The sequence below is a fragment of the Rhincodon typus genome, chromosome 30, assembly GCF_021869965.1.
Source record: "Rhincodon typus isolate 14 chromosome 30, sRhiTyp1.1, whole genome shotgun sequence".
NCBI lineage: Eukaryota > Metazoa > Chordata > Chondrichthyes > Orectolobiformes > Rhincodontidae > Rhincodon > Rhincodon typus.
In genome coordinates, this window is record NC_063361.1 from 24,569,649 (window position 1) to 24,595,350 (window position 25,702).

General features: G+C 38.0%; 2 protein-coding genes across 2 annotated transcripts in view; one reads left to right on the forward strand and one right to left on the reverse strand.

The window, feature by feature from the left end:
- Positions 1 to 25: 25 nt before the first annotated feature.
- On the forward strand, positions 26 to 25,005 carry becn1 (beclin 1, autophagy related). Its single transcript, XM_020511675.2, has 12 exons — positions 26 to 240; positions 1,363 to 1,491; positions 7,670 to 7,737; positions 9,572 to 9,630; positions 11,746 to 11,836; positions 13,405 to 13,541; positions 13,830 to 14,024; positions 14,698 to 14,844; positions 17,023 to 17,172; positions 18,551 to 18,611; positions 19,573 to 19,715; positions 22,817 to 25,005. Exons 2-12 carry the CDS (start codon positions 1,365 to 1,367, stop codon positions 22,983 to 22,985), a joined length of 1,347 nt encoding a protein of 448 aa, XP_020367264.1. The 5' UTR covers positions 26 to 240; positions 1,363 to 1,364; the 3' UTR covers positions 22,986 to 25,005.
- cntd1 (cyclin N-terminal domain containing 1) overlaps positions 9,862 to 25,702 on the reverse strand; it is a 32,536-nt gene continuing 16,695 nt past the window's right edge. The window contains exons 9-10 of the mRNA XM_020511669.2: positions 20,874 to 21,055; positions 9,862 to 9,903 (exon numbers count right to left, since the gene is read on the reverse strand). Of these exons, the coding sequence (XP_020367258.2) occupies positions 20,982 to 21,055 (74 nt within the window). The 3' untranslated portion in view covers positions 9,862 to 9,903; positions 20,874 to 20,981. The remainder of the gene's footprint in view (positions 9,904 to 20,873; positions 21,056 to 25,702) is intronic.

The following is a 25,702-nucleotide window of genomic DNA, read 5'->3' on the forward strand; positions in this document are numbered from 1 at the left end:
GAGACGTCGCAACTCAGCCCGGAAGTGAAGGCACTTCCGGCCTCAGGAGAAAGAGCCGGAAGGTGGTGGGAGGAGGGTAAAAAAAGGAGAAAAGAACAACAATATCATTATCACCAACAGTGCTGTGTGAGTGAGAGGCAGAATAGAAACTTCCTCCGACCTCTTGGCTCACCATGTGGCTGTCCTGAGTTGTTTGTTCAGCATCAGGTTTCCCTCCTTGGCAAGTGAGAAACAGATGAGGTACATTCCCGCTAGCGTTGACTTTGTTTCTCACCTCAGTTTAAGCTTAGCGTTTTCACGAGCTGTAACTGTGCAGGTTTTAAGCCTATTCCTATTCTCTTTCTTCCCCCTCCCTTTTTATTTGTAAGTAGAATTGGGGATAGCTGCTTTTATGATCTTTTCATGGGGAAAGGGAGACGAGCAGTCGCTGGTGGTTTCGGTATGAAGAAACAAAACGCTGTCGGCATCTGAAAGGTTAATATTTCAGCTGGGACCTGTGGCTAGACAAGGGGATGGGAGAACATTTAAAAGCCCATTATTTGGGTGTAAGTGGTGGCAGTGCACTTTGATATTGACTGAACTCTGCATTTTCTACTCGTATTTTAAAGTTCCAGTTATTGAGATTTTTTTAAAAAATCTTTCTAAATAACAGATGTAAGGGTGACGAACTGGGCTTTATTTTTGTTGGCATTAGCTCCTACTTCGTCTTCTTCATGAGAAATTGTTTGTGGTGTAAGATAATTGGTGTTTTGTGGGAGGGAAGTTCTAGTGATCATCTGTTGGAATATCATGCTGCCGGATTTTCAGCATTATGGTTACTCTACGTGACTAGTTTGTCATGCACTTTTTTTTTGCTTTAATCCCTCCCCAACTGGTGTGCACCATCTCAAAATCTTGTCTTTCCTTCATTATGCTGCCTCGTGTTGCATGCTAAAATAACTTCAGCCATTTAGCCATCTGTTGTTTTCCATTGTGCCCATTATAGCTAATTTTGCTTTGTGTGAGCTTTACCCTTTTTCCTTTACTTTGCTCCAATGGTATTCTTGTCACCTATCAGATGTGAGATTTCAGATGAATCTGATGAAGTGACCAGAATTGAATTGTTCATTTGGTTGCTGTCCACACAATTACAAGTCTTACCTATTAGGAGCTTCCACCATCTTCTGTTTGTTTCAATGTACAACATCTGCAATATTTTCCTTTGTTTCATGCTTGATCTGCAGTTTTCAGTGTAATAAAGCAGAATTTATGTGAAAATTTCACACATTAAGTTAGGCCGGGAGAGTTCACAATGGGGCAGGTTGTTTCTAGTTTGTGGTAGGAATAGCCAAATTGTTTTCTGTGCTTTCTTATTTTGTATAGCTATGGAAGGTTCAAAGTCTTCAAGCTCCACTATGCAAGTGAGCTTTGTGTGCCAGCGTTGTAGTCAACCCCTAAAGCTGGATACGTCCTTCAATGTCTTAGATAGAGTGACAATTCATGAACTTACAGGTATGAAATTGCAATAATAGTATTCTTTCATTATTGTTAGTTGATAAGTTGGTTGCAGTCTTGTTTCTGATTCTGTAGGTTGTGGGTTCAAGTCCCACTCGAGGCTAAAGTTTGAAAATCTGACTTGACACTTAGTGCAGCACTCTCTTGCCACTGCTTCAATCAGTGGTTCTGGTTTTCATTTGAGATAGCAAACTAATGCCCCATCTATAACCATAGAAAGACAGAATTTTACAGTACAGAAGGAGGCCATTTGACCTGTCACGTCTGTACTGGTTCATGAAAAAGCTACTCGGCTAGTCCCATTCTCTATCTCCTTGACCCTCTAAATTCATCACTTTCAAATATATTTCCAATTCTCTTTTGAAACCTCCACCACTCTCCCAGGCAGCACATTCCAAATCCTAATAACTATGAGGAAAGAGGTTTCTCCTCCTCTCACTCTTGGTTCTCTTGTTGATGATCTTCAAATTGTGTTCCTAAATTACTGATGTATCAAATAGTGGATGCAAAATATCCTTCTTTACGCTGTCAAATTTGTTCATAATTTTGAGCACCTCAATAAGGTCACCTCTTAATCTTCTCTGCTCCAAGGAGACGAAGTCCAATTTTTCTAATCTGAAATCCTTCATTCCTGTTACCATTCTTGTAAATCGCCTTTGAAATCTCACAGGACTTTAACATCCTTCCTTAAATAAGATGCCCAGAACTGAATGCACTACTCTTAATGTGGTCTGACCAATAATATATAGACATGTAGCATCACTTCCTTGCTTTTATACTCTCTGCCTCTATTTATAAACCCAAGGATTCCATAAGTTGTCTTAACAACCATTTCAGCTTGCTTGGTCACCTTCATGTGAACCCCGAAGTCCCTCTGTTCCTGTATTCCCCTCAAAGTTGAACCATTAAGCTTGTATTTTGTGTTTCTTCTACCAAAATGCATTACCTCACATTTTTCTGCATTGAAATTCATCTGCCAGAAGTCTGCCCATTTGGTCACCTTGTCAATGCTCCTCCGAAGGCACTCTGTATCCTCTTGTCAATTCACTATTCTCCTTAACTTAGTATCATCTGCGAATTTAGAGATTTCTCCCTCAACATCCAATCCCAAATCGTTTATATAAATCAAAAAAAAGTCCCAAAATAGATTCCTGGTGAAAACTACTTTCAACTTGTGTCCAGTCTGAGAAATGCCCACCTATACCCATCCCTTTGTAGCCAACTTCTAAACTATGCTGCCATTAATCCCAAACATTTGTAAATTGCTAAGGAACCTGCCATATGGCATCATATCAAATGCTTTCTGAAAGTCCAAATATACAACATCCATGGCATTACCCTCTACCACTGCCTCGTCAAAGAGCTCAATTAAGTTTGTCAGATGTGCACTGCTCTTGATAAAGCAATATTGACTCTGTATTAACTTAGTTTTCTCTAAGTGTATATTTACCTAATCCTGTATTGTGGCCTCCATCAGTTTTCCCACTACAGATGTAAAACTGATAGATTGGTAGTTTCCTGGGTTATCCTTTGCCTCCTTTTTAAACATGGGGTTATATTTGCAATCCTGCAGTCCCTGGGACTAATCCCATGTTCAGAGAAGCCTGGATTTCCATCAATGGCTCTACAATTTGCTCCCTTCTCTCTCAGCAATCTAGGATGTATCCTGTTTGGTCTGGCTACTTCTGTGCCTGGAATTCTGCCAGCCTTTGTGACACCTCTTCTTTATCTACCATGTACTATTTGGTTGCTCAATACCCACATTTTCAACTGAGCAATTGACTTTACCAAATTAGAAAATGGTGACAAAGTGAAGCACTTGCTTAAGACCTCTACCATAGCCTTTGATTAAGTAAGATGTTTACCCTGCTTGTTCCTTTATGGACCCCACTCTATCCTTAACTAATCTTTTACTATTAATGTTTGAAGAACGTTTTACTACTTTAGTGCAGCCTCTTAGCTTCCTCATTCCAGCCTTAGCCTCTCTCTCCTGTGTATGAAATACTGTTCCTGATTTCTGTTATTATAGAATCCCTGCACTGTAGAAAGAACTGTTTTGCCCCTCGAATCTGCACTGACCCTCAAAGCATCTCACACATGTTCAGTCCCCTACCCTATCCCTGTAACCCTGCATTTTAGCATAGCTAATCCACCTATCCTGCAAGTCTTTGGACTGTGGGAGAAACCAGAGCACCCGAAGGAAACCCAGGGAGAAAGTGCAAACTCCACACAGACAGTCACCCATAACTGGAATCAAACCCAGGTCCCTGATGCTGTGAGGCAGCAGTGCTAACCATTAAGCCACCACATCACCTAATGATGTTGCGATTATTAGTCCAGTACACATCATATGCCTCCTTTTCCTTCCTTTATTTTCTCATCAATATCCTTAGTTGAGGTTGGTCGGCTCGCCGAGCTGGTTTGTTGTTCTGCAGATGTTTCATTACCGTGCTTGGTAACATCCTCAGTGCAGCCTCTGATGAAGCGTCGGTGTGTTTTCCCGCCTGGTTTTTAAACTCTGGGGTCCGTTGCGATGGATTGCCTCACTTCCGGGTTTCCTCCTTAGTGGAACGTATATGGGGTCGAGTTCAATGTGTTTATTAATAGCATGCTTCGTGGAGTGCCATGCTTCCAGGAATTCTCGTGCTTGTCTCTGCCTAGCCTGTCCCAGGATCTTGGTGTTGTCCCAGTCAAAGTCGTGGTTCTCCTCGTCCATGTGGATTGAGATGAGTGAGTATTGGTCGTGTCTTTTTGTAGCCAGTTGGTGTTCATGTACTCTTGTTGGTTAGTTTCCTTCCTGTTTGTCTGATGTGGTGTTTCTCGCAGTCTCTGCAGGGGATCTTGTAGTTGTGCGAACACTATTTAAAAGGGCAACAACACACTGCAGCAACACGGAACTACGCCAAGAGGAGGAGGAATACCTCTTCCAAGTGTTCAAGGATAATGGATATCCAAAGAACTGAGTCAGGAGATGCTTACAGGAACAGCATCAGAAAGATTCTACACGCCCCGACACACTCATCACACTATTCTACATCAGGAACACGTCAGAATTCACCACAAGACTTCTACGACCACTGGGCATCAGAGTGGCACACAAGCCCACATCAACCCTACAACAAGTGCTCCCCTGAACTAAAGACCCACTCCCCACCATGGACAGGACCAATGTCATCTACAAGATCCCCTGCAGAGACTGCGAGAAACACTACATTGGACAAACAGGAAGGAAACTAACAACAAGAATACATGAACACCAACTGGCTACAAAAAGACACGACCAATACTCACTCATCTGAATCCACATGGACAAGGAGAACCACGATTTCAACTGGGACAACACCAAGATCCTGGGACAGGCTAGGCAGAGACAAGCACGAGAATTCCTGGAAGCATGGCACTCCACGAAGCATGCTATTAACAAACACATTGAACTCAACCCCATATACATTCCACTACGGAGGAAACCCAGAAATGAGGCAATCCATCGCAACGGACCCCAGAGTTTAAAAACCAGGCAGGAAAACACACCGACGCTTCATCAGAGGCTGCACTGAGGATGTTACCAAGCACGGTAATGAAACGTCTGCTGAACGACAAATCAGCTCGGCGAGCCAACCAACCTCAACACCCACAACCTGAGCTACAGATCTACTCCAAAACCTTAGATATCCTTAGTTATCCAGGGAACTCTAGTTTTGGATGCCCTGTATTTATTTCTCATGGGTAAGTACCTAGCTTTCACCCTATTCTTCTCTCTCTTTTGAACATCTCCCACTTTTCATCTACTGTTTTATCCACTAAAAAAAAATGTTTCCAATCAATGTGCTCCACTTCAAATTTTAGAATCCTAATATCTACCCTTTTCAGTCTGGGATCTTTAATCCTTAACTGATTTTTATCATTTTCCAACTTAATTGTTATACAATAAAAGTTCAATATTGTTATTTCCCAAATGCTACCCCACTCTTATGTTCTCCACTTGGCCTGCCTCATTTCTTACGACCAGATCCAGCAAAACTTTCTCCCTGTTAGGACTGGAAATGTATTGTTCCAGAAAGTTCTCCTGCACACATTGCAGGAATTTTTCCCCTTCCATACACCACACTGTACCTTTGTTCCAGCGTGCCTTAGGGTAATTGAAGTCATCAATTATCACAACTCTGCTTGACCTGCAGATTTCCATAATCTGCCTGCAAATGCTCTCTCCTACTTCCTCCCCAGTATTCAGAGGTCTATAAAAAACGGCCAGAAAGGTCATTGCTCCCTTCCTGTTTCTCACTTCCAAGCATATATATTCATATCTGCCATAGCTACTTCCAGTTTGAAGCGAAAGATCCCAAGAAACTATTTCAAAGAAGTGTTCATTCTGTTCTTTCAAATATATATCCCTCAATCTACATCATAAAAACAGATTTATCTGGTTATCGTTGCACTGATGTGTTGCTTTTTGTTTGAAAACTGGCTGCTGTGTTTCCTACATTATAACAGTAACTCCACTTCAAAATTACTTCATTGGCTGTGATTGTTTTAGGACATCTTGTCATGAAAGGTTCTTTTGGCAAATCTCTTTTTGTTACTGATGATCTTTGAATACTTTAACTTTTATTCCAGGTAGCAACCTACTGGAGTAACTTGATAATACTGGCCACAAATATCCAATTTTAAAATAAAATCTTCCTCTTGCAGCTATTGTGATTGAGATGTATGTAAAGAATGACATGTATGTAAGTTTCCTTACTAAACTTGATCAAAATTAACAGGGTGGCTCAGTGGTTAGCACTGCTGCCTCACAGTGCCAAAGACCTGGGTTTGATTCTGGCCTTGGGTAACTCTGTGTGTAGACTTCACATGTTCTCCCTGTTTCGGTGTGGTTTTCCTCCAGGTGGTTTGGTTTCCTCCTACAATCCAAAGATGGGCAGGTTAGGCGGATTGACCATGCTAAATTGTCCTGGAGTGTCCAGGGATGTGTAAGCCGGGTGGACTAGCCGTGGGAAATATGTGGTTACAGGAGATTGTGGGGGAGGGTACAATACAATGATCAATCTATCACCTTACTGCAAACAGAAAGCTGACGGATATGATCAGTATCAATCCTGACTACGTTGGTGGTGTCTTTGTACATTGACAGTGTGTCTGTATTTTTTTCTTTGAATTGGTGAAACAAAATGTGAGTATATTTGAACTGAAATTGAAAGCTACTTATAGCAAGGAAGTGCAGAAAGCCCATTAGAGTGAGTCCTGGGAACAGTTGAGATATTCTGACAGGAGCATGAGACCAAAGAACTACAATGGTTTGGGTGGGAATTCCATGGAATGAGCATAAATGTTATTGTGACAGGGCTTGAGTGTAGTTGGGAGGAAGAGAAAGATATTTTAGCATAGTATGTTAGTTGGCAGTGGGAAAGCATAGGTTACAGCAGTGATGGGTTAATCTTTTGTGTGTAGATGTATTTTGGGAAAATTTTTGTTGGATCTGAGACTACTAGGAGACGGGAGCAATGGGAGAATAATCCTTCTTGAATTTATCCCATATCTCTGCCTTCATATATCGTCAGGTTCGTTGTTTTTCCAGCCCTAAATGGGGAAGACTATATATTTAAAATCATAATGCGTTACAATAAATAATATTGTGCACTTGGAGAAAACAGCAAATTTCTATAGTACTTAACACAAGTAATGTCCCAGACACTCGATGAACCAAAGGGGAGAATTGTGAGAAATGTTTGGGTTTTGTAGGCAAAGAGAAAGAGACAGGGATTTCTAAAGTGTCAGGCCTGGTGACTTAAGGCAATGGTGAGGAAAAACAGAAAATGAGTGAAAACAGAATTGTGTGGTGGAACAGCATGATAGAAATAACATTCAAGAAGTGATGAGTACAAGTTTCATCATAAAAAATTTGAATGCAGTACTGTATGTTAGCATGGGTTATTTCAATAGTAACAGTGCCCCCAGATAGGTGACTCTCAGATGCTTACTCAGCTTTATACAAACATTTTTAGCACATAGCCCACATTTTTCCTCTTCTCAAAAAAAAAGTATTCTAATCATTTCGGTACTAGATGATATTTAGATCGTCCAAACCTATTGTTTCCGTAGGGAAATCAAAAAATAATGTTAAAAAATGATTACTATTAGAAGATCAGTAAGCCAAAAGTTAACCTGTTTTATCCAGCCCCTTTGGTTACAGTTACTCCTATAAAGCCAGAAGAAGACAAGGTGGAAAATGGCAACTCTGCAGAGGTAAGAACTGAAGTAGCTGTATATAAATCAATTAAGTCATAATTAAATTTTAGTTGCTGTGTACTTGACTATTATTGTTAAATATTCTGGTATGTTGTGTGTTGCTGAAGTATACTGAGTGCATCATGTTCTGGGAATTCCCTTTGTCGGTGTAAATGTATGGATTGTGCCATGTATAGTACACATTGTGAACCTCATTGAATTGGTAGTATGTGGTGGTGTTTTACAGCTGCTTTATGACACATCCAAAAAGAGTAAGTTTGATTGCACTTCCCAAATAGGCACATCACTTTCCTTTCTGTCAAATTGATGCTCTAAGGGGAAGGATTTGTTTCATATTCAAATTATAGAACAGGTGGAAAAATGCAAAAAATGAAAAACTCAAAATCGATACGCTGGATTTTGCTGGATAGAATGTTAGAATGGGGGAGTGCTGTCTTGGAGATGTCATTAACTGTGGCCGTTGAACGTCAAAGATCCTGTGGCTCTGCAGGGGAAGCAGCCAGGATTTTCTTGGTATGTGGAATACATGGCTCCATCTACCAATACCACCAGAACAAATTGATTAGTTATTAATTCAATTGTGTTGTGTGTAAAGCTACATGACAATGATTTTATTTCAAAGTAATTCATCCAGAGTTGAAATATGAAGCTATTTATGTAGATCTTTTCTCCCCAGCAATTTCTTCTGGAACATTTCTCAAAATATTATTTTAGTTTTGATACAAGGAAGAGAGAGAGAGATGAATTTGACTATTTTTACTGCTTTCTTCAGTCTATAACGACTTTTTAAAAAAATTCTAATTTCCTTATATCCTTTTCCTTTTTAAAAACAGATGGTGGTCTATTTCCCCGGAAATCCAATTTAAAATGACCTACAGCAAATTCTTTAGGATTAAAACAAAGCAGGGTTTATTATTGCATTCAAAAGCCAAGGGAATGGTTTGTGACACACATTGTCCCACACATGCACCCAACAAAGAAAAATAAGTTACAAGTTGCTTAAAATTTAAGATATCAAGTTTGGTTCTCATAAATTAGTGAGTCCAATACAAGAGTAAGTGCTCAGATATTGTTGGATGGCTGCTGGTATAGTAGTTGTGAGTTGAATAACTTGGAAAGTAAAACAAAGTTTATTTGGAGAAACCATACTTGTGGGAGATATTGAGACCAGAGACAGATGAGCTGTCTAGCTAAGCTGGGAGCTACTCACTATTCTAATGTTATAAGCAGATTGTTGAACAAAAATCAAGCTTTATTACCCAGACAAAAGTGAATTCAACACTTCCTGGAATATGACAATCTGCATTCTATGAACGAGGATATTTAAACAAACCTGCAGCCTCAGTCATGTGACTGGAGTTTTTGGTTTAACCACTTAACTAATAAGTTTTGATGTCCTGGCCACCAACTATTGTGTTTGGGCCAGATAACTGTGGAATTGCTAGGACCATGTTGAATAATAATTGACTTCAATGGTCTCCTTTTCGCTCAGAACTGGCTGAGGTAAACATCTTGAATATTAATCCTTTATGTTGGTTTGGCTAGAATGTTCATTCAGTGCAGAGCATCGTATATCAGGAAGTTCACTTTTGTCTAGGTAATTGTTAGAAATTTATGGAAGCAGCCACCTTGCTCATTCTGTGTTTGACAGCAGCTATTTTAAGATCAAGCAAGAATCCATTTTAAGAAAATTTAAGCATGAGAATTTCATTATATGAAAATCTCTCTCTTCCTGCCCTCTGGGCGTTACAGTTTCAAAACTAAATTGTTGCGCAAAACATACATCAGTTGGTCTTCATTTTGACTTCATTTAAGATGCTTTATTTTTCAGGAAGCTTGCACAGAAAATAAACCAGATGGTGTTTCCCGAAAATATATTCCTCCTGCTCGGTCAGTACATGTAATTTAACTTTATAAATACTAAATCAAGTTATAACTTTTTTCTTTCCACTATCAAATGGCAACTAATATATTAATTTTGCCATGCTGATGGACTGAACTTGTGTTTCATGTGCTTTGATGCAAAATGATGTATCATGTGATAGAGATGGAACTTTGAACTTTATCACAAGCAGGGAAGGAAGACCGGAGGCCAAGTCATTTGGCTTGTTCTTGCACATTTCTTGCTTCTGACTAGATCCATTTTGCTTCATGGCATCTTGTCTAAAAAATGGGGGAAGGAAAATAAATGGAAAAATTTGATGTATAATATTCCACAGTGCAGTAGAATAGTAGATTTTCAAACTAGCATTTAAATTGTCATTTCTTTTCAATATAGTCTCTTCCAAAATTGCCACAATGTTTTATCGAGCGAGGTAATTGTTTCTGGTGCTGAGCTGTGTAGGTAGAAAGGTCCTACTTTTGATACCTGTTATGCTGATACTGCAGGGATAATACAATGCAATTTATTCTTTGCATCATTTAGAATGAGGAAGGGTGTTTACCTATTATTATTGTAAACCAGTGACACATGGTGGAAATGAGAATATCTCTAAAATGTGTTGAAGACAGGATGTAGTTCTGTTGAGGTGCAACTGTTGATTAGTCATGCTTGTCTTAGTGCAAAGTTCACTAGATTGATTCCTGTGATCAGCACGTTTTGACAAAGTTGAGTAGACTGGGAATTAGAAGGATGAAAATCGTGTTAAACAGGTAAAATGCTTGATATTTGACAGGTTGGATTTTTGGAGGCTATTTCCCCTGGGTGTAGAGTCTAGAACTAGGGGTTACAGTCTCAAAACAGATCAGCATTTACAAACAAGATGGGTAAATATTTACTGAAGGAGCTGTTTTCCTTGGAATTCTTTACCGCAGAATTGCAGATGCTCCGATAATATTTATATTGAAGATTGAGATCAAAGATTTTTTGACTAAGGGATGGAGGATATGGAGTTAAGGCCATAATACCACAAGAAATAGCAACAGGATTAGGCTGTTTGGCCCTTCTAGCCTGCTCCATCATTCAAAAGGATTATGGCTGAAACAACGTTCCTCATGTCCACTTTACTGCGTTTTCCCTGTAATCCTTGATTCCCCTACTGATCAAGAATCTATCTGTCTCAGCCTTTAAGTATATACAAGGATTCCATACTCTCAGCTCTCTGCGACAAGGACTTCCAAAGAGACTCAACCCTTAGAGAAGAAATTCCTCATCTCGGTCTTAAATTGGCACCCCTTTATTCTGAGATTATGGCCTCTGGTCCTAGAATCTTCCATGAGGAGAAACACCCTTTCAGTATTTACCTGTCAAGCCCCTTAAGAATCCTGTGTGTTTCATTGAGATCGCCTCTTATTCTTCTAAACTCCTGTGACCAGCATCTCAACCTGTTAGGCTTTGCTCATAAGACAATCCCTCAATAGTTTGATGTGGGAAGGTGGAGTTCTGGTAAAAGACCAGTCATGATTTTATTGAATGATGGAGTAGGCTTGAAGGGCTCAGTGGCCATCTCTTTCTCACATCTCATGATATCTCTTACATTTAAAAGTGTTTCATATACTTTTGAAATACTGTATCTATTCTGTTGTTAAACTCTATATATTTCAGAACTTTATCTGACCAATAGTTAAAGGAAGAAGAGAAAATACGGGGGGGCGGGGTGCGGTGGTGGGAAATGGAAAAATACCTCTTCATTACCCTTATTACCTTTAACAGTGTACTGGAGAAAGCATGCTTTCTGTCTAAATGTCTGTAGACTTGATTACATAATTTCACAAATTCATTGTAAACTATTCAATACCACCAAATAGATGAAAATTATAATTTCAAATCCTAAACCAGGTATATAATTTAAAATACTTTGATATCTTACTTTGAAGACATTTATTCACATGGTTAATTTAGTCAGGTTATTGGATTGTCCGTTTATGAATGCAATGAAAAAATGCAATGTATTTATTTTCTTCAATTAGTGGAACTACATCTTTTGTAATTTTAAAATAGCAGATATATTTTCTTGAGCTTTGTGATTATTTGGAGAATTGTTATAATAGTTTAATCTTTTCTAGGATGTTGTCCACTGAAAGTGCTAACAGTTTTACTCTCATTGGAGAAGCTTCTGATGGCGGCACAATGGAAAACCTAAGCCGAAGACTCAAGGTTAGTGATAACTATTCATCATTGTTCACTTGTATACAGCAAATATTTTCAATTATATTTTTTAATAATGCAGTTTACAGCAAAACACTCTTGTACGTGAAACAACGTGTGTCTCTGTATAATGCTTTCAAACAAATCCCTCTGATGCACTGATAATGCTAGGTCAGATCGCATAGTCCCATCCAAAGTTATTGACACCTTCAGGAAATAATGTTATGCTCAAGATTTTCAATATGTGATGGTTATTTTTCAATAGAGTTTATTTTCATTCAAACCAATTTATGGAGTCTTCAGTGTGTTTTTTTTTATTAATTTCAAAAGATAGAAATGTTTCTGGACTTTAGATTATAGAAAAATTGATTAAAATTGAACAGCAGTCAAATTTCAAAAAGAAACTTATTCTTCAGATTGGTTTCCTGTTCTTTGTTCAGAGGTAGTTTGGGAATCTGATTATGATTGTGATCTTTATCATCAAGATGGAGGGGTGTAGGTTTCAAAGCAAATCATCTCTATATTCCATGGTTACAGGAGACTCAGTCAACCCCTCTACAGTTTTGTGGCCCAGGAGAGGTGCACATTTATCCTGCTGCATATTGCTCCTATGGTTTTTGCTAATCTTGGTCTATCACTGGGAAAAACCCCATATTTGTTGAGCTGCTCAATGCAAATGCAGGACCAGTATCTGCTTATTGGGAGAGGTTTTTGACCATCACAAGATGTTTAAGAACGTTCCCCGCCCCCCCAACCCTTTTCTCCCCCCCCCCCCCCTCCCCCCCCCCCCCCACCACACCCCCTTCTCATCCACTAAGTCCATCCCCCACTGCACCACACCTTGCAGAGATTGAGAACATCAGGACAAGGCTAGGGTGAACCACCACCTGGGCTTGGTGCAGGATGCAGTCCTGCAGGAAGGGAAGCTTGTGACTTTACCACTATGCCAATGCCCTCATAATAATGTCACTGGACATAGTAATCTGGATCATCTGGCAAATTCTGGGAACATGTTCAAATCACACCATGACAGATGGTGAAATCTGAATTCATCAACAAAAACTAGAATTAAAAGTTAGTCTGATGGTGACCATAAAACCGTTGCCGATCATTTAAAAACCCATCTGGTTCACTAATGTCTTTTAGGGAAGGAAACTGCCATCCTTAGCTGGTCTGGCCTACATGTAATTCCAGACCCACAGCAATGTGGTTCACTCTTATCTTGATTAAATTTAAGGATTGCCAATTAAATGCTGGCCAAGCTAGTGATGCTCACATCCCGTGAGTGAGTTTTTAAAAAATTACCAATGCTAGATCTCGCTGGGGACTTACTAGGAGATGTGCTTGCTAATTAATTATGTGGTTTGTTAAAAGTCAGAAATTCTTGGATTGGACAGGTGATGTCCTGTTGCTTTCTGGTTGCCCATCCCATGTGTTGTCGAGCTTACTGACTCATTAAGACTAAGTCAAATTTTGTTACTTCCTCCTAGCACATTTAATTTCAGTATGTTGTCTACATTAATGTAAAATAAAATTGTATATGTCATTAAATTCTGTTGGTACTTGTTATTAAATAGGTGACAAGTGATCTGTTTGACATCATGTCTGGTCAGACAGATGTGGACCACCCTCTCTGTGAGGAATGTACAGATACGTTGCTTGATCAGTTGGACCAGCAACTGAATGTTACAGAAAATGAATGTCAGAATTACAAGTAGGTTACTAATATTATCTCTCTTGTATCCAAAAATTATACATGCATTATCATCAGAATTAATTCCACTTAGAAAATACAAAACTTTGATCAGCAGAACCAAGGCCACTAAGTTCCAGACAATGTTGTAAAGAGTTAAACATTCCCAAGAAAAATAATTTATATTTAATATCTGAGAATAACATTTTCAAAACTACATTCTGAGGCGGTTGCGTGGTTGTCAGCTTTTTGGTGAAGTAGAATCCATTTGATGAGATGTGACTGAATATTTGTATGTTCTTGATGCAGGAACTGTTTAGAGATACTTGAACAAATGAATGAGGAAGATGAAGAGCAACTGCTGCAAGAGCTGAAAGCACTGAATTCCCAAGAGGACTTTTTAATCCAGGAACTTGAAAATGTGGAAATGAAACGGAAGAAGGTAGCAGATGATTTGGCTGAAGTTAGGGCAGAGACTGAGAGACTCCATCAAGAAGAAGCCCAGTGAGTAGACCAAGTTTTAAATGTAAAAGTACAGCGCAGTAATTGATGGCACACAATATTTATTGCTTTCCTCAGAGCATGTATGAAACAGGCTTTCTATTGCAAGATTTTTACATTCTCCTATCTAAAACCAGAAATACTGGAGGAAAAGGCGAGGTATATATTACATAAAAACCGAGTTAAGGTTTCGGGTCCAAGTTCTGAGGAAGGGTCACCGGACCCGAAACCTTAACTCTGATTTTTTTTCTTCAGACAAATGCTGCCAGACCTGCTGAGAGTTTCCAGCAACTTCTGTTTTTGTTCCGGAGGTACATAGTACATCCCAGATCACTTGCTCAACAATGAAACTCGACCCAGTTCCGACTGGAAAAAAAATCTGAAATACTGATGCATGTATAAGAATTATGTAAATTTTTCTAGTCTTTTATACAAGTGCAAATATAGTAACTAAAGATGGACTCAGACATGGAGACTTAAATAAATTGACTGTTATTTTCATATCACATTATGTACACCAATACTTAGCACTTTCTCATTGTTTTGGTTCTTTTATTTGTTTCAGCATGAAATTGGTTCATTTTGAGTTTTCAAACTCTTAAGCTAGAATAAGATGCAAGAAACCAGTCATATTAATTTTTGTTTATTTTGCTTTTGTATGAACCTTATGTTAAAGGTACCAGAGGGAGTACTCTGAATTCAAAAGACAGCAACTGGAGCTTGATGATGATTTAACGAGTGTTGGCAATCAAATGCGATATGCTCAGATTCAGCTTGACAAACTCAAGAAAACCAATGTTTTTAATGCCACATTTCACATATGGTGAGAACTAGTCACCTTTACCTGTATTTATTCAGTAATGAGTTTGGATTGCTGCAGTTGTCATCTGTGACTATCCTGTGTTCAGATCAATGTATACAGAAACTGCATTTTAATTAAACCTGATTGCCCTGACTTGCATAAGTCTGTGGAGACACGTTAGCATTCAAGTAAATGTAGCCTCTTATTGTGGCAGGACAGCATGTTCACCATATTATTAACTTAGTTCTTTCTTTATACATCTTTTGCTTTCATCAACGATCATCTAGGAACACTGGGGCAGAAGGGAAATCTGGTTTATAATGGAGTACAACAGTTATGCTTCTGGGTCAGGTATAGTTAGCTATTTGGAGGTATAAGCAAACTTGAATATAAATGTTGAAACTATTCTGGTACTGATCAACACATTAAACATGAGAAATCTAAAGCAGATTGAAAAGTTTGTGACAATTGGAATAAGTCATCTAATTTCTGGAGTATTGACTTACTTGCATGATGGCATAAAATCCTCTTTTTTTTTTGTTCTTCCTCCTTTAAGGATCCTCAACCATTTTCTAACAAGAATGGTTATTATGTGAATGCCTAATTGATGCACTGGATGTCTTACTTGCAGCTTCTGAGCCACTTATCAACATTGTTTTATTTGTACAGTATTTATATTTATTTTGTTTTACATTTTGTGATCCAGAAGGTTTGGAAAGGGTATTTTTAAGAATTGCTTCATTGATGCACAGATCCTAAATGACAACATTAAAAACTTGATTGTTATCAGCATGTTGCAATATACAAAAGTTGATGAGAACATGGATTTTCTACCATTCATTTAGTGGTATTTAAGCAGAAAGGGAGCAGGAAAAGAAGAAAATTACGTCAGGAACTTGTTCTGCTTAATCCTTCCTCATTTATTACCCTTCCAGTTCTTGCCAGAAGTTATTTCTTGCAAATAATATTGGTAACATATAATAATGTGATAGATATGTTACTCATCAATGACTAGATATATAGTAGTGTAAATACATTACCGCTGATTATTAACAGTCTTACCAAGTCAGATTCATAATCACAATGGAGGGTCTTGAATGTGTTGCAGTTCACACTAGGTGTCAAATGTGTACAGAAACTGGAATTTCCTGCTCAATAGTCACTCATCTCTTCATTTTTAAAGAATACGTTTTTCCCTTATTTGATGAAATATCAAAAAAGTCTGCTGTCTTTTCTTGCGTACAACCTGAGTTACTCAGCCATCAGCAGTTGGAATGAATTTGTGCAATAACATGGTAATGACATCATACAACAAAATGTACTTTATCTCCAAACTTTCAAATTAGAAGAGCAAGTAAAACAAGCACCATGATCTTCCGTGTTAAACATCCTCATGTCATGGCCTCATTACGATTAAAATGAAAGAAATAATCTATTAATATTATAAGGGAAATAGTACTGACATTTAGGAGAGGTGATGCCCTGGTGGTATTATCACTGGACTATTAATCCAGAGGAACCTGAGTTTGAATCCTGTGATAGCAAATGGTGGCACTGGAATTCAATAAATATCTGACTATGAAACCATTGTTAGCTGTCAGGAAAAGCCCATCTGGATCACTACTGCTCTTCAGGGAAGGCATCTGCCATCATTACATGGTCTGGCCTAATGTGATTCTAAACTCATAGTAATGTGGTTGACACTTTAATTGCCCTCTGGTCAATTAGGGATAGGTATTAAATGCTGCCCCAGCCAGTGATGGCCACATTCTGTGGATGAATTTTTAAAAAAATATTCATTTTTGATACTTGGAGATTGGGAAGGAATTCTTGTAGACTTCTTCCTTTGAGTATTAATACAAACTATCCATTTACTCTTCGCTTTCTAAAACTGCTTGATCTTGTCTTCCTGCTTCAACATCATTATCAGGCTGGCTCATATTATTTTGAAGTCTTTGTAGCTAATCCTATTATGGACAAGTTCACTGCATGATACTGAATTAGATAATAGATTCACATTTTAAGTGTGTGCATGCGTTACATCTTTTCATTTGATTTTTAAAAATTTAATATCAATTTTCTTTCCCTTCACTAACTTGAGTCAGAAGACATTTTGATTGAAAATTGGATGAATCATAGAACATCTTTTGTATTTCTGTATTAATTTTTTTTTCCATTACTGCACAATATGAATTACAGGCATAGTGGACAGTTTGGCACCATCAATAACTTCAGACTAGGACGTCTACCTAGTGTTCCTGTGGAATGGAATGAGATTAATGCAGCTTGGGGGCAGACTGTGCTGCTACTGCACTCACTGGCTAACAAGATGGAACTCCGATTTCAAAGGTGCATTTTAAAGCTGCGTATAGTCTGTGCCTATGATGAGTTTTGAAGTGAGACCTATCTTGCTTGGAATCATAAATGCCGGCTGAAAGCTAATGGTCTTCAGACTCTGAATGAAACTGATCCAATTCCTAATAATACATTTCAAATATTAGAAAATAAAACAGACTAACAAGAAAAAACTGAATCTAGACCTAAGCAGTCTTTAAAGTAGGAAATAAGAAATTATATCGCCAGTCCCATTTGTGTGATTATTTTTGCTTAAGCATTGCCTGATGTACTTACATAACTGAGAATCTATTTCTAAACATTGTTTTCTGCTAATGAATTACTTAGCATTTACATAATATTTGTTGGCAATTTTGCCATTTCATTATCTTTAGATCAGCTTTTTCTCTGTCCTTGAGATAACTCTTGGCTCAGATTATTAACATATGGAAAGTGGATTTCCTGGTCTTTGGGATTTGTGCCAGTATGGCAGAAGGTCAGAGACGTACGCAGAAAAATATGGCCTAATAACACAAATGCTACAAAGCTATTTTACTTGAAGCCTGTGCAGGGGTTACAAAATAATGGATAGAAGAATAAGTAAATGTATAAGGTTGGAGAAGCAAAGACTGATATTACAGAAGTGAAAATAGGAGGTAGGAGATCATTATGAAATGGCGTTGGAAGCTCAAGGTCAAATAGGGTTCTGACCAGTTTGGTTTGATCTGGTCTGACACAGTTACCAAGAAGGATTGATCAAATGGGTTCCTATTGAACTGTTTGTGGTGGAGCAGAAAAAAACTTTGTTCTTTCCAATGAGAGAATTTCAGCACATTCAGGACTAGAGGTCAGACCAGGAGTTTGATAACAGATGTAGTAGGGGGAGGGGAACCAGTGATGTCGAGTGAAGTACAGCTGGATACCATGCATATGTGCAGAATTTCTGATGTGGTTTTAGTTTACAAAGTGTAGGTGAGAAACAGGAGAATACAGAGAATAATTTCTTGAAATCCAAAGTTAACAATGTTGGCCGTGGGAGAACAATTGAAGGAGCTTCTCCAGTAATTGCTAGACAGGTAAGAGTGAAACCAGAAGTCTAGGTCCATTCAACTGAACTATGGAGAGATGACTTTGGTCTAACACATTTTGATCAGTGTGGGAAAATGAACTTGCACTTCAAGCCATGCCTTGTTTTGTTTATATGCAACTGAAAGGGTTGTGAGTGACCTTTCTGATGTAGAAGAAACAAACACTGTCATGACTTTTTTTCTCATCAATTAGTTCCAGTTCATTGCAACGATCAGTCCAATGCAAAGAATATTTAAGAATTCAAAATACTGTAAATTGTTGAGTAAACACGCAACTTTAAGCAAAATATTTCTCCATTTTATAGGTATCGTCTTGTCCCGTATGGGAATCATTCATACTTGGAATCACTTACAGACAGAGCAAAGGTCTGTGCTGCAGTTGTAAACAGAGATATGTCTTTGAGAATGTTCTGTTCTACTTATGTTCCATTAAATTTTAAATTGCAGTTTCTTTTTAAATGGCAAAACTGGCATTTCTCAAAATGGCTTTCGGAAAGCATGGAATTTGGTGCACACAACAGGGAACGAACAAACAGAATTAAGGATTGGGTTATATTTCTGACTTTTTTCAGAGACTTTGCTTAAGATACTATCTGGACTGCTGAGGTGAAAGCCTATGGTACATAAACTGGGGATAATCTCAATCTATTTCACCCAAACTGAACTCCGCAGTGCCAATTATTTGACATGAAGCCACAGTGACATTTGGTATCGAAAGTTCAAATAAAGATATTTAGTTGAAGGAAATAATGTTTCTCCTATGCTGCAGATGACTCAAGTGCTTTAAGCTGACATTAAATGTGGGAAATAGTCTTCCACTCCTTCCACATGTTTAGATGTGTATGCGTATGTATTAAAAAAGGACAAAATTATTTCACTAGGTAAAAGTGTAAAAGAAAAAGTAATTTTATTACTTTACTTTAGTTCTTTTGAATACACATTTGCATCTGTTCATTTGTTTTATTAAATATTAGTTCTACAAGAATTATTTGATGCGAGTTCTCCTTTGGCTTTTAGGTTACTGATGAAGTTAATTTTAAAAACAATTATAGGACACTGTCATTGTAATGTAGCACAATGGCCCATGTATGGTGGAATGCAAGTTTGATGTATTTTTTCATTCTCGACTACTTAGTTTTAGTAGCGTCATTGTGGGGGAAGCAGAGTAATCCTAGGCTACCCTTACATCACCTATCAATCTATTCAAACCAGAATTATCCAAATTTTTTTTTAAACTCGCAGTTGTAGGGAATGGAAGAAAAAATGGACTTTACATACAATATTTTAAAATGCCTAATTTATTTAATCTTCTAACTTACTCTTATAGGAGCTGCCATTGTACTGTTCTGGAGGATTACGATTTTTCTGGGACAACAAGTTTGATCATGCTATGGTGGCTTTTTTGGATTGCGTTCAACAATTTAAAGAGGAGGTAGAAAGAGGTGACACTGGCTTCTGTTTGCCATACAGGTAAATTATTAGTTAAGTATTTCACCAAGTCTTAGTTAATATAGGAACAGTCAAATATTTCTGTTCCAAGGATGAGATTACTTAATTGCATTCATAAACTGAGTTTACATATTTAATAGAAGTTTTTATAAATTATATTTAATATGTTATCTATTCCACATTTGGGAGGAAACATTTAAGAACAGATGACAAATACAAGTTCTTTGACTTATCAGATGTTCAGTAATTGTGTTTGGAAGGGACTGATTCTAAACTTTGCTTCACCCTGTGTATTATTTAATTATCAACCCTCAAAACACCAGTAACACTAATGACAATGATCCAAGGAACCCGCATTCTATTTTTATTGTATATGAAAGGGAAAAAACACTCAATTTACTGGTTTGCTGTATTATATGCCTGTCAACTCTGGACACATTTTAACAAATTACATGCCATCTCAAGGGTCATCAATGTTTGACTGTGGTATACAGTATGAAGCTCCTTCCTATTGATCTGATTTATTAATGCTGTAAAATTAGGATAACTTCTTTGTAAATGTGGTGTGTGTGTATATATATATATGTATATCTGCTGCTCATGATGCAAAGAAAAAACTCTATGGATAGATTTTTGCTTTATCTTTACTTTGGAGGAGCTAATCTTTCATCATTTATATCCATTTGGAATTTTTCAAAGTCACAGCTTTGCAACTCCCCATTCTTTACCTTCAAATGTGACCATATGGCCTATTTCTTTGGGAATACCTTGTGGCATCTCCACTTAGGATCCTATCTCTTGTAACTGTAACATTCTTTCAAATGAGTACCTTAGGTAATTGAAGAGATGTGATCTATTTGATAATCATTTTATAGTTGGTATTGTTAATTACTACTTTGGGTGGCTAGTTTGCATTGTTTGATCTTCTTCAGCCACAAAGAGGAGTAACCTCTATTCAGAACTTGATACTTCTTTATCATTATTTTACGCTAGTTAATTCAGTAAATCGGACAAAGGAATAATAATCAAAAGAACCAAGTTGGCAAAAACGTAAAATAGTTTGAGAGTTCAGTGAAGAAAAGTGAAGGATTTGAGTACAAGAGTAAAGGTGTGTTGCTTCAGTTGTACGCAAGCTTGGTAAGATGGCACCTGGAGTAGCATGCGGTCTGGTCTCCTTACCTGGGCAAGAATATAATTTCTGTAGACGTGCAGCAGATGGTCATCAGTCTAATTCCTAGCATGGCAGGATCATCCTATGAGGAGAGACTTGAAATTGGTCTACATTCTCTAAGTTAAGAAGAATGAGTTATCATCTTTTGTAGAACAAAAGAAGACCACTTGGCCCACTGTGTCCGCATCAGCTGAAAAATGAATTAGAATTAGCTTTATTGTCACGTACTCACATGAGTACAATGAAAATTTTACAAGTTGCTACATACAGCACCATCTTAAATACAGATTTGTTGATATAAAATAGAAAAATTAAGAAATAAAAAGTCCAGAGAAATAAAATAGAAAGATGGAAGTTACACAATTTACAGACATCCCACCCCACCCCAATCCATGCAGGGGCCCTGCTTCGAGTTCAAACCTATTCCGTCTAGGTAAATTTGAAAAAAATGTTTTATTTAAGAAACAAGAAAAAAGAAGAATGGAGCGGATCAGCTCCCAAGACGGGAGCCCTACTCCTCCACCATCTTGGGATAAGCCAAACACCTTTTATTCCACTCTGCAGAACCTGGTTCATAATCTTGCAGGATATGGCACTTGAACTGCTTATGCAGAAACCTTTCAAATGAATATTTCTGCTTCTATCCTTTCAGGCAGAGTGTGTTCCAGACACCTGCCACCCTCTGGGTTTGAAAAACAGATTCCTCCTCTTCCTTTTAATCTTTCTACCAAATCACTGAAGCAGCCCCATGTCCAAATGCAGCAATAGCTGGATAATATCCAGGCCTTGGCTGAAAAGTGGCAAGTAACATTCATGCCACATAAACACCAAGTAATGACCATCTTAAGTGAAACAATGTAACCAGCCCCCTTGACATTCAATGGCTTTAACATCATTGACAATGGGGGAAATTCAATGTCCTGGGGGTTACCAGAAATTGAACTGGACTAACCATATAAATCCAGTGGCTACAAGTGCAGATCAGAGGCTAGGAATTCTGCAGTGAGTAACTTAGCTCCTGACTGCCCAAAGTCTGTCCACCATTTACAATGTACAGTCAGGACTGTGGTGGAATACTCCCAACTTGCCTGGATGTGTGATATTACAACATCATTCAAAAAGCTTGACACCATCCAGAACAAGGCAGCCACTTGACTGGGATTGCATCCACTCTACTACAGACACGTAGTAGCAGAAGTGTGTACTATGTACAAGGTGCACTGCAGAAAGCCTTCTTGAATAACACCTTCCAAACTTACAACCATTTCCATTCGGGGCTGGGGCAGCAGATATGCTAACACCACCGCCTGCAGGTTCCCCTTCAAGCCACTCATCATCCCAAGCTGGAAATATATTGTTGTTCCTTTCAGTGTTGTTGGGTCAAAAATTGTGAAATTCCCTCATTGTCATTGTGGGTCTACCTACATACATGGACTGTAGCAGTTCACCATCACCTTAAGTACAACTAGGGATATACAATAAATATTGGCCCTACCAATGGCACCTATATCCTGATGTGAATTTTTAAAAAATACTTAAATCTTTGCCCCGAGTCACTAACTTGCCTGCTAAGGTGATCTAAATGAAACTTATCAAAAGTCTTAAGTTACAGTCAAAATGTTTCCCGTTGGGGGTCTGGAGTAGCAACACAGTCTCCAAAGGACAGTCATTCTGACGGAGATGATGGGGAATTTCTTCACGGAAGGTAGTGACTCTAAAGATTTCAGAAATCCCAGAGGGCTGTGGAAACTGAGTATGTTCAAGACAGTTCGATAGATTTTAAGTTGTCAATGATATCAGGACGTAGGTTTTGTGTGGAGAAATAATGCTGAGGTAGACAGTCAGACATGATTTAGAATTGTGAAGCAAGCTGGATGGCTTACTCCTATGTTCTTGCTTACTCAACTTAAAACTGAATTTAATAACTGTGTGATACTTTTTTGCTACATAGAATGGATGTGGAAAAGGGAAAGATTGAAGACACGGGAGGAAGTGGAGGATCTTATTCTATAAAAACACAGTTCAACTCTGAGGAACAGTGGACAAAGGCACTCAAATTTATGCTTACCAATTTGAAATGGGGGCTGGCTTGGGTATCTTCTCAATTCTATAACAGGTGATTTAAACATTATTTCCTCATTGAATCCATATCGCTTTTGCTCAGCATTGTTCCAAGGTTTCAACCAATGTTTTTGCCTATCTGAAGTAATTCACTGTGTGTTTATGTATGCTTTTTCTTGAGAAATAAACCATTAAACCATTAAATCATCAAATGTGACAAAGTGGAGAAGTAGCTGGCACAGTGGGTTAGATGTTGAATGCTGGCCTTTCATCCACGGACCTAGTTCCAAATCTGATGGAATGAAGGTTAGCTTTTAAGGTCATGTGTGAAACGGATTGGGGTAGATCTAGTCCAATTCTGAATGAACACAAAGCTGCTTTTCGTGGCAATCTCAGAGCAAGGCCACAGTATGGCTGGTGAAAAATGGGGGGAAAGAATGTCACAGTAGTACAGTAACACAGTGCTGTTCTGATAGTTCTAGCATGTGGATCTGACTTGAGAGTACCTGATGATTGAGTGCCTGAAATGGAAAAAGACCTGTTCTGCAGCACTAATATCTCTTACCTTGATAACCACACATGGAAAAAAATATATAAAATAAGAAACAAAGTAACTTGTGTACCTTTTTTATTCATGGTTGAAATATATATTCCTGGATTTTGAGTGGAATATGCTAAATCGCGATGTACTGCACCAATGCAATTGACTGACGTGTTTAAACAAACTGGAAAAATGTTGCTTTTTTTAATGGATGTCATGCAACTGTAATACCTGATTTGTGGGAGACTTCAAATCTAACATTGTTCCCTGTGATGTAACAGTTCAACAATGTCAAATTTTGATAGGCAAGTGGTCAGAAAAAGATTTTTGCTGTTAGTCTACAGTTTATTCTTGCCTTGACCTGTGAATCACATTTGATCATGTTGAGGTGAGACTTCATAAATATGTACATTTTGGCATCCAGGCACAAGAGTAAAAGTAGTTGTTAACTTTTAATATTAGCTTTTATTTCAATACAATCCTTTTGAGTGCTCACCACCTAATCTGCAGCTGGGCTGGAATATGTTGCATAGTCAGTTGTGTGGTTACAAAACAACACGAAATTCAGAAACTGTGAACCACAAACAAGATGCAAGCAGTTTTTCATCTGAACCATGGGTTGAGTGCTTCTATCATACCAAAATACACTATTTTAATAGCTTGTGTGTGTGTGTGTGTGTATGTATGTGTATGAAGTTTTATTTATAACAATTAATTCTGGCATGTTGTGCTACTGTTTGTCCAAGATGAAATGGGAATAACTTTTTATACACTGGTGTCATGACTGACTGTAGAAAGGATGCTCTATTCAATAGAGGCATGATGACATTCACACCGAAGAATTAAATTTGTAACATAATCACTGCGTCATTTCCAGAATCTGACCGATAGTGGATATTGTACAATAACAGTATTATTAGGCCATATACTCATTTTCACAGAAGCATAGTGTATTATTTCTCAGTAAAACCTGTCCACTGATCCTGTTGTACACTTGGTCTAGCTTTGAAATGTATAAATTAGCTCCTTTTAATCTTGTATCACTAGAAAACAAGTGAAAGCCCTGGACCTAATTCACGAAGTTAAACACATAAATTAAACTTGAATGTCTGTCCAAAGTTGTAATATATTGTCTTTGACGTTTGCTTTAATTAAAACTTACCTAAACAGTTTGAATGTATTTCAGACATTTTTGTCTCTATCGTAAACCTTGTGGAATCTGTTAGGAGTCTGCTTTTTGTTATGTCATCTATTCACATGAAAAGAGTGGAAATTTGTTGATTTGGTCACTGTTTATTAAGAAGCCTGCTGTGATTAAAGACAGAAGAAGTGTCTGATGTTTGACAGGATTTGGGATTAGCCACTTCTCAAAGTCTTGGCTGTATCACATCTTGCAAGGAGGGACACTAACATAACAAATGCTCAGTGCACCTCTGTACATATTTATTATGGAGATTGTGTTCCATAAAATAACAGAATGTAAGATGAAAAATTTGAGCACAAAATTCAGTTTCTGATTAAAACTTTACCAAAGTTCATGTAGCCTCAAGCATCTTTCTCTGCAATGCAAAGCTATTCCTTCCTAGAGCAAGAAGACGTTGCACCTATGCTACTGTCAGTAACTTCAGCTATAATTTAATTTATAATATGAATGCATTAAAATGGTCAGTCAAAAACTGAGGAAGAATAATGGAATTATCATCAAATTTGGTCTTGATGTCATCTCTTTACCAAAATTTTGAGTACAGTCCCTAAGGACCAAAGGACTCTCTCCGAGACAGATAACTGGTGGTGGTTTAACCTGAGAGTCACCACGCCTCCAACAAGGTTGAGAAGGCGGGATCTTTGTGGTGTCCTCAGTCACTGTGGGAATTGAACCCTACACTGCAAACCAACCATTCAGCTAACTGACCCCCAAAACCTTTGAGTAAAAAATAATTGCAACTAAGAAAGTTTGTGCAGTTTTTCTTATCGCTGGTATCGACCTGCCAATTTAAATTAAAAAGCAAATTGATGGTCTTGGGTACTCAACAGGCATACCACATTTTTACAAAGAAAAAGACAAAAATGAATGCGTCCAGGGCACAACAATTAATATTAGGAAAATAGTCTTTTGTCGCACTCAACTAGAAGCTACTTTTTATTAGGAAATAAATGATGACCTCATGAGTTATATATTGTCTTACATATAACAATGTTTTAGAAGGTTGCTCAAAGAACTGGGTTGTGAGGAGG